Below are 13,161 nucleotides of genomic sequence, written 5' to 3'. Positions count from 1 at the left end.
CCTTTACGGCATCAGTATCATCACCATGTTCGTCAGTACCGTCAACACCGTTATGAGTGTTACGGTTTTCTTCAGTTGAAGGAGAGGAGGACCAAACTGCAGCGTGGTTATTTGTAAACATCTTTAATAAAGATGAAAAATACGAACAGTATACAAAAACAATAAACGTGAAAACCCAGAACAGCCCTATCTGGTACAAACAAACACAGAGACAGGAACAATCACCCACCAAACACTCAAAGAATATGGCTGCCTAAATATGGTTCCCAATGAGAGACAACGATAAACACCTGCCTCTGATTGAGAACCACTCTAGGCAACCATAGACTCATGGTTCGTAATGCTCTGTATTTCTAAATCTAAGTGTTTGGTGAGACCAGATATGTTTATGTGTGTGTGTGTGCGTGTGTGTGTGTGTGTGTGTGTGTGTGTGTGTGTGTGTGTGTGTGTGTGTGTGTGTGTGTGTGTGTGTGTGTGTGTGTGTGTGTGTGTGTGTGTGTGTGTGTGTGTGTGTGTGTGTGTGTGTGTGTGTGTGTGCGTACAGTGATTAATGTCTGTGTAAGTGTGTGTTGCCGCGTTGATATATGGGTAGGCGGTATTTGCTTTCTCAAAAATCGACACCATTACCTTGTTAATCTCCATCCTTCTTCCTTCTTCAAACCCACTCCCGCTATCCCTCCTGCTTTCTCCAAAACAACATCCCTCCATCCATCAGAGAGAGAGCGAGAGAGAGCGAAAGAGCACCTCCCATCTCTCCGTCGTCACTACCATCGCTGTCGTTTTGTTTCTCCACAGCACATCTCTCCTCACCCAGCTACCTCCCTCCCTCCATCCCTCCTTCTGTCATCCCTTGCCCTCTCCCTCCAATTGTCCCTTCCCTTCGCCTGCTAAAGAGATTTGCATTGATCATTTTTTTCTGTGGGTTCGGCTATATTTGTGGTTAGCCAAGAATGCCGCAATGAAGTATAGGAGACCCGCAGCCGCATAGAGGGAGGTAGAGAGAGAGAGAGGGGTAGAGAGAGAGAGAGAGAGAGAGAGAGAGAGAGAGAGGTAGAGAGAGGTAGAGAGAGAGAGAGAGAGAGAGAGAGAGAGAGAGAGAGAGAGAGAGAGAGAGAGAGAGAGAGAGAGAGAGAGACTATAAGTATTCTGCTATTCAACACCCCAAGGTATTCATTATTATCTCAAGAAAGCAACAACTGCCTGGACAAATAGTCATAGACCTTCTTTTTTCAGCACCTGACTCTTTAGACTCTAGAGGGTATGGTAATGAAGAGATGACATGCAGGGAAACAACTAATGGGAACTTCAAATGGTTCGAGTCCAGCTGTTGAAGATTTGTCCAAAGGCCGGAGCTAACACATTTCCTCCCAGAGGTGGGTGGTGCTCACTCAGAAGTAGACAACCATCTAATCCCACCAACCCCTGTCGGTAACCATAGACAGACTCTGTTGCTGTCAAACTGTGACGGGAACATTTTGGATTTGGTCACATTGAGTACCATCGCCATATGGTTGTAGTTATTTTGGCATTGGAAGGGAGAGAGAGAGAGAGAGAGAGAGAGAGAGAGAGAGAGAGAGAGAGAGAGAGAGAGAGACAGAGACAAAGAGAGAGAGAGAGAGAGAGAGAAGAGACAGAGACAGAAACAGAGTTGTTAACATATGTTTCCCATGCAAATAAAGCCCATTGAATTAAATGTAATTTAATTGAGAGAGAGACAGCGAGAGAAGAGAAAGAGAGAGAGAAGAGAGACAGAGACAGAGAGAGAGACAGAGATAGAGAGAGAGAGGATGAGAGAGAGATGGAGAGAGACAGTGAGAAAAGAAAGCATATGGGGTCTACAAAAACAAAATGTTATGTTTAAGCTGCCCTGTTTTTCCTTCTCTCTCTCTCTCTCTCTCTCTCTCTCTCTCTCTCTCTCTCTCTCTCTCTCTCTCTCTCTCTATTTCAGAAGTGGGTCAGGACTAATGAGCAGCAGAACAGTTACTCAAAGATGCGCCGGGGACCACTGGAAGGACAATGACCATGGAACCTTCACTCCCTCACTCTCTCCCCTATCTTTCTTTCTCCCCTCTCTCTCTCTCTCTCTCTCTCTCTCTCTCTCTCTCTCTCTCTCTCTCTCTCTCTCTCTCTCTCCCTTCCCCCTCTCTCACTCCCTATTTCTCATTCTCAATTCAACTCAAGAGGCTTTATTGGCATGGGAAACATGTTTACATTGCCAAACCAAGTGAAATGGATAAGCAAAAGTGAAATAAACAATAAAAAGTGAACAGTAAACTTTACACTCACACAAGTTCCAAAAGAATAAAGACATTTCAAATGTTATATTATGTCTATATACAGTGTCTTGACGATGTGCAAATAGTTTAAGTATAAAAGGGAAAATAAATAAACATACATATGGGTTGTATTTACAATGGTGTTTGTTGTTCACTGGTTGCCCTTTTCTTGTGCAAACAGGTCACAAATCTTGCTCATGTGATGGCACACTGTGGTATTTCACCCAGTAGATATGGGAGTTTATCAAAATTAGATTTGTTTTCAAATTCTTTGTGGGTCTGTGTAATCTGAGGGAAATATGTGTCTCTAATATGGTCATACATTTGGCAGGAGGTTAGGAAGTGCAGCTCAGTTTCCACCTTATGGGCAGTGTGCACATAGCCTGTCTTCTCGTGAGAGGCAGGTCTGCCTACGGCGGCCTCTCTCAATAGCAAGGCTATGATCACTGAGTCTGTACATAGTCAAAGCTTTCCTTAAGTTTGGGTCAGTCACAGTGGTCAGGTATTCTGCCACTGTGTTCTCTCTGTTTAGGGCCAAATAACATTCTAGTTTGCTCTGTTTTTTTGTTTTGTTTGTTCTCTTGTTTGTGTTTGTGAGCAGAGCCCCAGGACCAGCTTGCTTAAGGGGCTCTTCTCCAGGTTCATCTCTCTGTAGGTGATGGCTTTGTTATGGAAGACTATCGCTGTCTCTCTCCCCCTCTGTCTCTCTCCCCCGCTGTCTCTCTCCCCCGCTGTCTCTCTCCCCTCTGTCTCCCCGCTGTCTCTCTCCCCTCTGTCTCTCTCCCACTCTGTCTCTCTCCCCCCGCTGTCCTCTCCCCCGCTGTCTCTCTCCCCTCTGTCTCTCTCCCCGCTGTCTCTCTCCCCCTCTCTCTCTCCCCCTCTGTCTCTCTCCCCTCTGTCTCTCTCCCCTCTGTCTCTCCCCCGTCTCTCTCCCTCTGTCTCTCTCCCCCTCTGTCTCTCCCCCTCTGTCTCTCTCCCCGCTGTCTCTCTCTGTCTCTCTCCCCTCTGTCTCTCTCCCCTCTGTCTCTCTCCCCCCTGTCTCTCTCCCCCTCTGTCTCTCTCCCCCTCTGTCTCTCTCCCCTCTGTCTCTCTCCCCTCTGTCTGTCTCTCTCCCCTGCTGTCTCTCTCCCCCCGCTGTCTCTCTCCCCTCTGTCTCTCTCCCCTCTGTCTCTCTCCCCTCTCTCTCTCTCTCCCCCTCTCTCTCTCCCCTCTGTCTCTCTCCCCGCTGTCTCTCTCCCCCGCTGTCTCTCTCCCCTCTGTCTCTCTCCCCCTCTGTCTCTCTCCCCCTCTGTCTCTCTCCCCCTCTGTCTCTCTCCCCTCTGTCTCTCTCCCCCGCTGTCTCTCTCCCCCGCTGTCTCTCTCCCCTCTGTCTCTCTCCCCTCTGTCTCTCTCCCCTCTGTCTCTCTCCCCCCTCTCTCTCTCTCTCTCTCTCTCCCCCTCTGTCTCTCTCCCCTCTGTCTCTCTCCCCTCTGTCTCTCTCTGTCTCTCTCCCCCTCTGTCTCTCTCCCCTCTGTCTCTCTCCCCCGCTGTCTCTCTCCCCCTGTCTCTCTCCCCCCTCTGTCTCTCTCCCCCTCTGTCTCTCTCCCCCTCTGTCTCTCTCCCCCTCTGTCTCTCTCCCCTCTCTCTCCCCTCTGTCTCTCTCCCCTCTGTCTCTCTCCCCTCTGTCTCTCTCCCCCTCTGTCTATCTTCCCCTCTGTCTCTCCCCTCTGTCTCTCCCCCTCTGTCTCTCTCCCCTCTGTCTCTCTCCCCTCTGTGTCTCTCCCCCTCTGTCTCTCTCCCCTCTGTCTCTCTCCCCCTCTGTCTCTCTCCCCCTCTGTCTCTCTCCCCCTCCTCCCCTCTGTCTCTCTCCCCTCTGTCTCTCTCCCCTCTGTCTCCCTCCCCCTCTGTCTCTCTCCCCCTCTGTGTCTCTCTCTACACTCCGACCCCATGTGTAACCTTTTGTAACCTGTTTTTAGTGGAGGGGCGGGGGTATGTGGTTCATATGTGTAAATTGTGTATGTGAAAGCGGTGTGGGGGAGGAGAGGGAGGGGCAGGGAAGGAAGGCAAGCATCTGCTTGGGCTAAAGATGGGTCCCCATGCTTTGCTCTGATTGGCTAAGAGTGTTTTTCATCTATAAAAACAGTCAAAAATATTCATCCCATCTCCATAACAGACAACGCATTCTCATTTTTTCATTCATAATGGGTAAATAGTCTTAGCTAGCGCTGCATACGTGTTCTGTTGATCCCCCTCGACAAGACAACACCTGCCCATCCTCCAGCACAGTGCCGTTAAATGAGATGAATGGTACAGCAGCCAAGCACCCCGCCACTAAACAAACAACTGTTACTGAGACAAAGGGGCAGGAGGACAGACAGGCGCGCTAATCTGATTTGAGCTGATTTCAGCTTAGATAGCAAAGTAATGGCTGCATTGTTGCCATACCCGGGGAAAATCAGGAGAGTGAGAGAAGGAGGGAGGGATGGAGGGAAGTCAATTCACTTCTCTGCCGTCAAGACAAGCGTTCAAGCAGAAGACAAGACAATTCCCATGGACCCCCCCCTCCAATCCACCACTCAACAAACAAGGGACACCCAAGCACCCGCCTCCTTCTCTCTCTCTCCCTCCATCCTCCCCTCCCTCCACCTTTCAAAACAGCATCGCTCAAATCAAAATAAAACCAGCGCAATTCCAATGAACGATGATGACAATCAATAATAATGAAAAAAAATCTCCCAAAAACACTCAAGTAATTACAATCCATGTGTTTCTTTGTCTGCATCAGTAGCTTATTCTCTGCTTGGCATCATCCAAACATCGGCATCGTGTAACATCGGCATACAGTACATACAGTTGCAGCAGCAGCAGCACAAAGGAAACATGGATTAGCTCCGAGATATTTATATATTATTTAAAGATTTTACACCGTACCTTTTGAATTCTGTCCTTCTTCCATATTCTCTTCCATTGTGTCTGGGTTTGTGTCCACTTCGATTTCAATACACAGAAATTTCACAAAGCCTCTCGGTCACAACTGTATAAAGCCTCCTCTCGGCTATGTGTGTGTACAGTGTGAGTGTGTGTTGGGGTGTGTTTTGTCCCCTAGCTGTGAGTTGTGGCGTTGTAGCAGTGAGCAGCTCTTAGGGAAGTCCGCTCTCAGTGTTGTGCCGTCTCTCCCAGACTCTCACTCACACCCCTCCCTCGCTCCTCTCTTTCTCTCTCCGGCACTCACACCCCTCCCTCGTTCCCCTCTCTCTCTCTCTCTCTCTCTCTCTCTCTCTCTCTCTCTCTCTCTCTCTCTCTCTCTCTCTCTCCTCCCTCGTTCCTCTCTCTCTCTCTCTCTCTCTCTCTCTCTCTCTCTCTCTCTCTCTCTCTTTCTCTCTCTCTTTCTCTCTCCGGAACTCACACACCTCCCTCTCTTTCAGCTCTCACTCCCTTCCATCTCTCTCGGACTCTCACACCCGTATCTCTCTCTCTCAGAGCGTGGCAGCCCCTGGTCTCATTCCTTCTGTTCCTCTGAAGACGATCAATTCCTCCTGTCCATGACTAGAAACCACAACACCAGGAAGCACATAACTGGACTGGGAGAGAAAGATCAAACTCCTCTTCTCTTTAAATGTCTTAAGCATCAATATGTTTTTGTAGGAAGGGGTGTAAAGTAGAGACTGATGCCAGGAGGAATGCAAGGAGAAACTCTGCTTCCCTGTGAGTTTCTTTAAATGGAAATGGGGAACAATACTGCTGAACTGGAAAGACAGAAAAGGAGGAATGGGCTCGCTACAAGGAGAAAGACATAAGCAGGTGTTCAGCCATAAAAACAAGGGACTGAGGGTTTGTATTGGAAGCAGGATGGTGGAAGCAGCAGCAGCCCGGCACACTGTGAGCAGATGGAGGGGTGTAACCAGCCCAACAGCCACTCTCCCTCTCACCCTCCTCCCCCACCAAACACCCCTGTTTAGCCTGGGCTTAAGTTATGCTGCACCAACTAGTGAAAGGTAGAGGATAGATGTTTATTAGAGTAAATGGAAGAGCCCCTCCAGTCAGCCTGGGCTTAAGTTATGCTGCACCAACTAGTGAAAGGTAGAGGATAGATGTTTATTAGAGTAAATGGAAGAAGTCAGCTTAAGTAGAGTGAAAGGTAGAGGATAGATGTTTATTAGAGTAAATGGAAGAGCCCGCCAGTCAGCCTGGGCTTAAGTTATGCTGCACCAACTAGTGAAAGGTAGAGGATAGATGTTTATTAGAGTAAATGGAAGAGCCCACCAGTCAGCCTGGGCTTAAGTTATGCTGCACCAACTAGTGAAAGGTAGAGGATAGATGTTTATTAGAGTAAATGGAAGAGCCCGCCAGTCAGCCTGGGCTTAAGTTATGCTGCACCAACTAGTGAAAGGTAGAGGATAGATGTTTATTAGAGTAAATGGAAGAGCCCACCAGTCAGCCTGGGCTTAAGTTATGCTGCACCAACTAGTGAAAGGTAGAGGATAGATGTTTATTAGAGTAAATGGAAGAGCCCGCCAGTCAGCCTGGGCTAGCTGCACCAACTAAAGGTAGAGGATAGATGTTTATTAGAGTAAATGGAAGAGCCCACCAGTCAGCCTGGGCTTAAGTTATGCTGCACCAACTAGTGAAAGGTAGAGGATAGATGTTTATTAGAGTAAATGGAAGAGCCCACCAGTCAGCCTGGGCTTAAGTTATGCTGCACCAACTAGTGAAAGGTAGAGGATAGATGTTTATTAGAGTAAATGGAAGAGCCCCGCCAGTCAGCTGCACCAACTAGTGAAAGGTAGAGGATAGATGTTTATTGGGCAGTCAGCCTAAGTTATGCTGCACCAACTAGTGAAAGGTAGAGATAGATGTTTATTAGAGTAAATGGAAGAGCCCAGTCAGCCTGGGCTTAGTTATGCTGCACCAACTAGTGAAAGGTAGAGGATAGATGTTTATTAGAGTAAATGGAAGAGCCCCGCCAGTCAGTCAGCTGCACCAACTGAAAGGTAGGGATAAGTTAGAGTAAATGCTGTCACCAACTAGTGAAAGGTAGAGGATAGATGTTTATTAGAGTAAATGGAAGAGCCCGCCAGTCAGCCTGGGCTTAAGTTATGCTGCACCGACTAGTGAAAGGAAGAGGATAGATGTTTATTAGAGTAAATGGAAGAGCCTGCCAGTCAGCCTGGGCTTAAGTTATGCTGCACCGACTAGTGAAAGGAAGAGGATATATGTTTTTACCTTCTGATATTTAATAATGCCTTTTTTCATTGCTGTGTTGGGCTTGGATGGAAGCATGTCTGTGTTTTGTCACTAAGATATACAATGCGGGGCCTCCCGGGTGGCGCAGTGCCACCAGAGACTCTGGGTTCGAGCCCAGGCTCTGTCACAGCCGGCCGCGACGCACAATTGGCCTAGCATCGTCCGGGTTAGAGAGGGTTTGGCCGGTAGGGATATCCGTGTCTCATCGCGCACTAGCGACTCCTGTGGCGGGCGCGTACGGTGTTTCCTCCGACACATTGGTGCGGCTGGCTTCCGTGTTGGATGCGCGCTGCGTTAAGCAGTGTGGCTTGGTTGGGTTGTGTTTCGGAGGACGCGTGGCTCTCGACCTTCGTCTCTCCCGAGCCCGTATGGGAGTTGTAGCGATGAGACAAGACAGTAAATACTTATAATTGGATACCATGAAATTGGGGAGAAAAAGGGGGTTAAAAAAAACACAAAAAAAGATATACAGTGCTATGGCTCTCGAGGAACCCTTTTCTCACACACACACACACACACACACACACACACACACACACACACACACACACACACACACACACACACACACACACACACACACACACACACACACACACACACACACACACACACACACACACACACACACTAGTGATAGGGGAAAATATCGATACAATTACATATTATTTTGGCCAATATTATATCGATACTTTGACTCCAAGTATTGATGAGATCTTTCTGTTGTTGCGAACTAAAGGCTTTAGTCTCAGAGAAGGTTAGTCATCAGACAGGTCCTTCTTGCAAAAAAGATTGTATCTCAATGAGACAAACCTTTATAAAGGTTAAATGACAACAATTGATCACTGGTTACACCTAGATCGATTTGAGTGTATCTCCACTCTGCCTCGTTCCCCAGCACCTCAGCCAGTACTACCGAGGGCTACTGTCTGTATGAGGCACTGATTGGTTATGGTTGGCGAGTACAATCAGGGCTGGACACAGCACTAATCAGTCACACTGCTCTGGCCAACAGCCAACAGACACACACACACACACACACACACACATTCAAGCATTGGCACAAAAATTAAGTACTGCGTGTTACTGCTTCGTACACACACACACACACACACACACACACACACACACACACACACACACACACACACACACACACACACACACACACACACACACACACACACACACACACACACACACACACACACACACACACACACACTCACACACACACACACACACACACAAACACACACACACACACACACACACACGTGCACATTGAGATAAGACCTGCAGCCAAATCAATGATCTCTCAATCAATCAATATTAGCAATAGGCGTTAAATGATGACAATAGAACGGTGACAAAGAAACACGTTAAAGGTGCCGGCACATGCTGATAAAAATGATGAAAATGCAAATGATGAATCAAGGTCATTATTAAAACACACACAGGTGAAATAAACCACAGCCGTCTTTAACTGCTGTGTGAATCTGATCCTGTTCATTGTCTATGCTGTCAGCAGCAGTGGCACGTCCACGTAAAGACAAGTGGGAGACCTGAGCACAACTCTGCTCTGGCTGCAGGAACTGAACGGAGACAGCGGTAACCATGGCGCGCGTTGCTCTGCACGCAGGTACAACAGCCTAGCAACGACAGCATGAGCTGCGCGCCTGGCGACGGCGGTGAGTTGTGATGTGGCGGCCGCCGCCCGAGATGAGAATGACTGGCTGCAGTCAGCGAGGTCATTAACAATGTAGCGGCTATAGAAGCCGGGGGCCTTTCGTGGCTACAAGATGTTAGCGAAGACGACTCTTTCTCAATTCATCTTCCCTTGCATCGTCTCTCCTCGCCTCCTTCTCCAAATGCTTTGGAGGAGAAAGTCCTCCAATACAATTGAGAAGGAAGATAGGAGATATAATGCAAGGGATCACAGAATGACAAATTGAGATTGAGCCGCAGACTCCAGAGAAAAGCAGCGCAGCTGATAATAATTGTGTGCAAGTAGTGCCAGAGCAGAGTTTATCTGGGCAGAGGAGGAGTGAGGAGTGATCCTGCATCAGGTGTGGTCTGAGGGGAGTGTAGAGCTCACGTTGATGAAAGACACTGTAGATAGGAATACGGAGTGGATGTGGAATCAGATACGGTTGGGCTTGGGTTGACAGCTGACTGAAGATCTCAGGACTGAATCAGATACGGTTGGGCTTGGGTTGACAGCTGATAGAAGATATCAGGACTGAATCAGATACGGTTGGGCTTGGGTTGACAGCTGACTGAAGATATCAGGACTGAATCAGATACAGTTGGGCTTGGGTTGACAGCTGATAGAAGATCTCAGGACTGAATCAGATACGGTTGGGCTTGGGTTGACAGCTGACTGAAGATCTCAGGACTGAATCAGATACGGTTGGGCTTGGGTTGACAGCTGACTGAAGATCTCAGGACTGAATCAGATACGGTTGGGCTTGGGTTGACAGCTGACTGAAGATCTCAGGACTGAATCAGATACGGTTGGGCTGACAGCTGACTGCTGACTGAAGATCTCAGGACTGAATCAGATATGGTTGGGCTTGGGTTGACAGCTGACTGAAGATCTCAGGACTGAATCAGATACGGTTGGGCTTGGGTTGACAGCTGACTGAAGATCTCAGGACTGAATCAGATACGGTTGGGCTGACAGCTGACTGCTGACTGAAGATCTCAGGACTGAATCAGATACGGTTGGGCTTGGGTTGACAGCTGATAGAAGATCTCAGGACTGAATCAGATACGGTTGGGCTTGGGCTGACAGCTGACTGAAGATCTCAGGACTGAATCAGATACGGTTGGGCTTGGGTTGACAGCTGATAGAAGATCTCAGGACTGAATCAGATACGGTTGGGCTTGGGCTGACAGCTGACTGAAGATCTCAGGACTGAATCAGATACGGTTGGGCTTGGGTTGACAGCTGACTGAAGATCTCAGGACTGAATCAGATACGGTTGGGCTTGGGCTGACAGCTGACTGAAGATCTCAGGACTGAATCAGATACGGTTGGGCTTGGGTTGACAGCTGATAGAAGATCTCAGGACTGAATCAGATACGGTTGGGCTTGGGTTGACAGCTGACTGAAGATCTCAGGACTGAATCAGATACGGTTGGGCTTGGGCTGACAGCTGACTGAAGATCTCAGGACTGAATCAGATACGGTTGGGCTTGGGTTGACAGCTGATAGAAGATCTCAGGACTGAATCAGATACGGTTGGGCTTGGGTTGACAGCTGACTGAAGATCTCAGGACTGAATCAGATACGGTTGGGCTTGGGTTGACAGCTGACTGAAGATATCAGGACTGAATCAGATACGATTGGGCTTGGGTTGACAACTGATAGAAGATCTCAGGACTGAATCAGATACGGTTGGGCTTGGGCTGACAGCTGACTGAAGATCTCAGGACTGAATCAGATACGGTTGGGCTTGGGTTGACAGCTGACTGAAGATATCAGGACTGAATCAGATACGGTTGGGCTTGGGTTGACAGCTGATAGAAGATCTCAGGACTGAATCAGATACGGTTGGGCTTGGGTTGACAGCTGACTGAAGATATCAGGACTGAATCAGATACGGTTGGGCTTGGGTTGACAGCTGACTGAAGATCTCAGGACTGAATTAGATACGGTTGGGCTTGGGCTGACAGCTGACTGAAGATCTCAGGACTGAATCAGATACGGTTGGGCTTGGGCTGACAGCTGACTGAAGATCTCAGGACTGAATCAGATACGGTTGGGCTTGGGCTGACAGCTGACTGAAGATATCAGGACTGAATCAGATACGGTTGGGCTTGGGCTGACAGCTGACTGAAGATCTCAGGACTGAATCAGATACGGTTGGGCTTGGGCTGACAGCTGACTGAAGATATCAGGACTGAATCAGATACGGTTGGGCTTGGGTTGACAGCTGACTGAAGATATCAGGACTGAATCAGATACGGTTGGGCTTGGGTTGACAGCTGATAGAAGATCTCAGGACTGAATCAGATACGGTTGGGCTTGGGTTGACAGCTGACTGAAGATATCAGGACTGAATCAGATACGGTTGGGCTTGGGTTGACAGCTGACTGAAGATCTCAGGACTGAATTAGATACGGTTGGGCTTGGGCTGACAGCTGACTGAAGATCTCAGGACTGAATCAGATACGGTTGGGCTTGGGCTGACAGCTGACTGAAGATCTCAGGACTGAATCAGATACGGTTGGGCTTGGGCTGACAGCTGACTGAAGATATCAGGACTGAATCAGATACGGTTGGGCTTGGGCTGACAGCTGACTGAAGATCTCAGGACTGAATCAGATACGGTTGGGCTTGGGCTGACAGCTGACTGAAGATCTCAGGACTGAATCAGATACGGTTGGGCTTGGGTTGACAGCTGACTGAAGATATCAGGACTGAATCAGATACGGTTGGGCTTGGGTTGACAGCTGACTGAAGATATCAGGACTGAATCAGATACGGTTGGGCTTGGGTTGACAGCTGACTGAAGATCTCAGGACTGAATCAGATACGGTTGGGCTTGGGCTGACAGCTGACTGAAGATATCAGGACTGAATCAGATACGGTTGGGCTTGGGCTGACAGCTGACTGAAGATCTCAGGACTGAATCAGATACGGTTGGGCTTGGGTTGACAGCTGACTGAAGATCTCAGGACTGAATCAGATCATCCAGAGGCACAAGGCAGATACTCTAGACGTATAAGAAATAGAAGAAAGATACTGAATGAAATACTGATACTACAGATACTACAGATCTGGAAGTAAGCCATGTGCTTTTGTGTAGAATTCAAGTGACAGGAATGTAGTTCTACTGCGCCAATGAACAACGACAGATGAAAAAAACATTTTTTTGTGACACTCACAGTGCAGAACTTTTAGTTATTTTGATACTTATGCTATGAACCAGCCACTTATCTGGCCATTAATATGCTATTAATGTCTCTAATCTCAGCATCTCGCGCATACTAATCAGACAATGGGGAGCTGCGGCATGACAACCTGAGAGACAGCTGTAATTGGCTAAAATGGCAGAGAGGTTGAGTTTCTGAGAACCTAGGGCCAGGATGGATGACTCATACCACAGGTCTGGAGGTAGGCCCGCACGCACGCACGCCCACACACACTACTGCTTCTGTATCAAAAATAGGTCAAATACAAAAAAAGTAACCAAGCAGTATAGTTCTGAACAAGACAGTGTTCCAACGACAAAACAATAAAATCTTCTCTACCATACAAGTTGTCATTTTCTCAAGAGACACATTACTGAAACCAAGACACAGACTCAACATACTGATAGCCTAGAATATGTAATGTAATCATTCTGAATATATGCCATACAGATGGTTATTTGGTTAATTGTACATTATTGAACATTGCTTACCTCTAGGACCTAGGTTATTAAATAGCAGCATAATTGTTGTTTTAAATGAGGGCTACAGAAGGTTGACAAACAGTACTATGCAGAGACTGTATTGGAGACTTCTATGTACAGTTGAATAGTTGTGAGTATGTATGTTACTATGTACTTTAGAACTAATAGTTGTGAGTATGTATGTTACTATGTACTTTAGGACTAATAGTTGTGAGTATGTATGTTACTATGTACTTTAGGACTATAAATTGTGAGAA

At 47.7% G+C, this 13,161-nt stretch overlaps 1 protein-coding gene across 3 annotated transcripts in view; it reads right to left on the bottom strand.

Annotated features, from left to right (window-relative positions):
• The window catches only part of LOC118395494 (neuronal membrane glycoprotein M6-a-like), a 94,789-nt gene that overhangs the window by 53,287 nt on the left and 28,341 nt on the right, over positions 1–13,161 (bottom strand). The window contains exon 1 of one of the 3 annotated variants that reach the window (XM_052464683.1): positions 5,187–5,482. The exons of 1 other annotated variant lie outside the window; for it this stretch is intronic. In XM_052464683.1, coding sequence (XP_052320643.1) covers positions 5,187–5,223 — 37 coding nt within the window. In that variant the 5' untranslated portion in view covers positions 5,224–5,482. Of the gene's footprint in view, positions 1–5,186; positions 5,483–13,161 lie in introns of those variants that run through there. One more of the 3 variants, XM_052464681.1, reaches the window with a different exon arrangement.

This window comes from Oncorhynchus keta, chromosome 16, assembly GCF_023373465.1.
Source record: "Oncorhynchus keta strain PuntledgeMale-10-30-2019 chromosome 16, Oket_V2, whole genome shotgun sequence".
NCBI classification, from domain to species: domain Eukaryota; kingdom Metazoa; phylum Chordata; class Actinopteri; order Salmoniformes; family Salmonidae; genus Oncorhynchus; species Oncorhynchus keta.
This window is presented reverse-complemented; position numbering and strand designations above follow the sequence as displayed.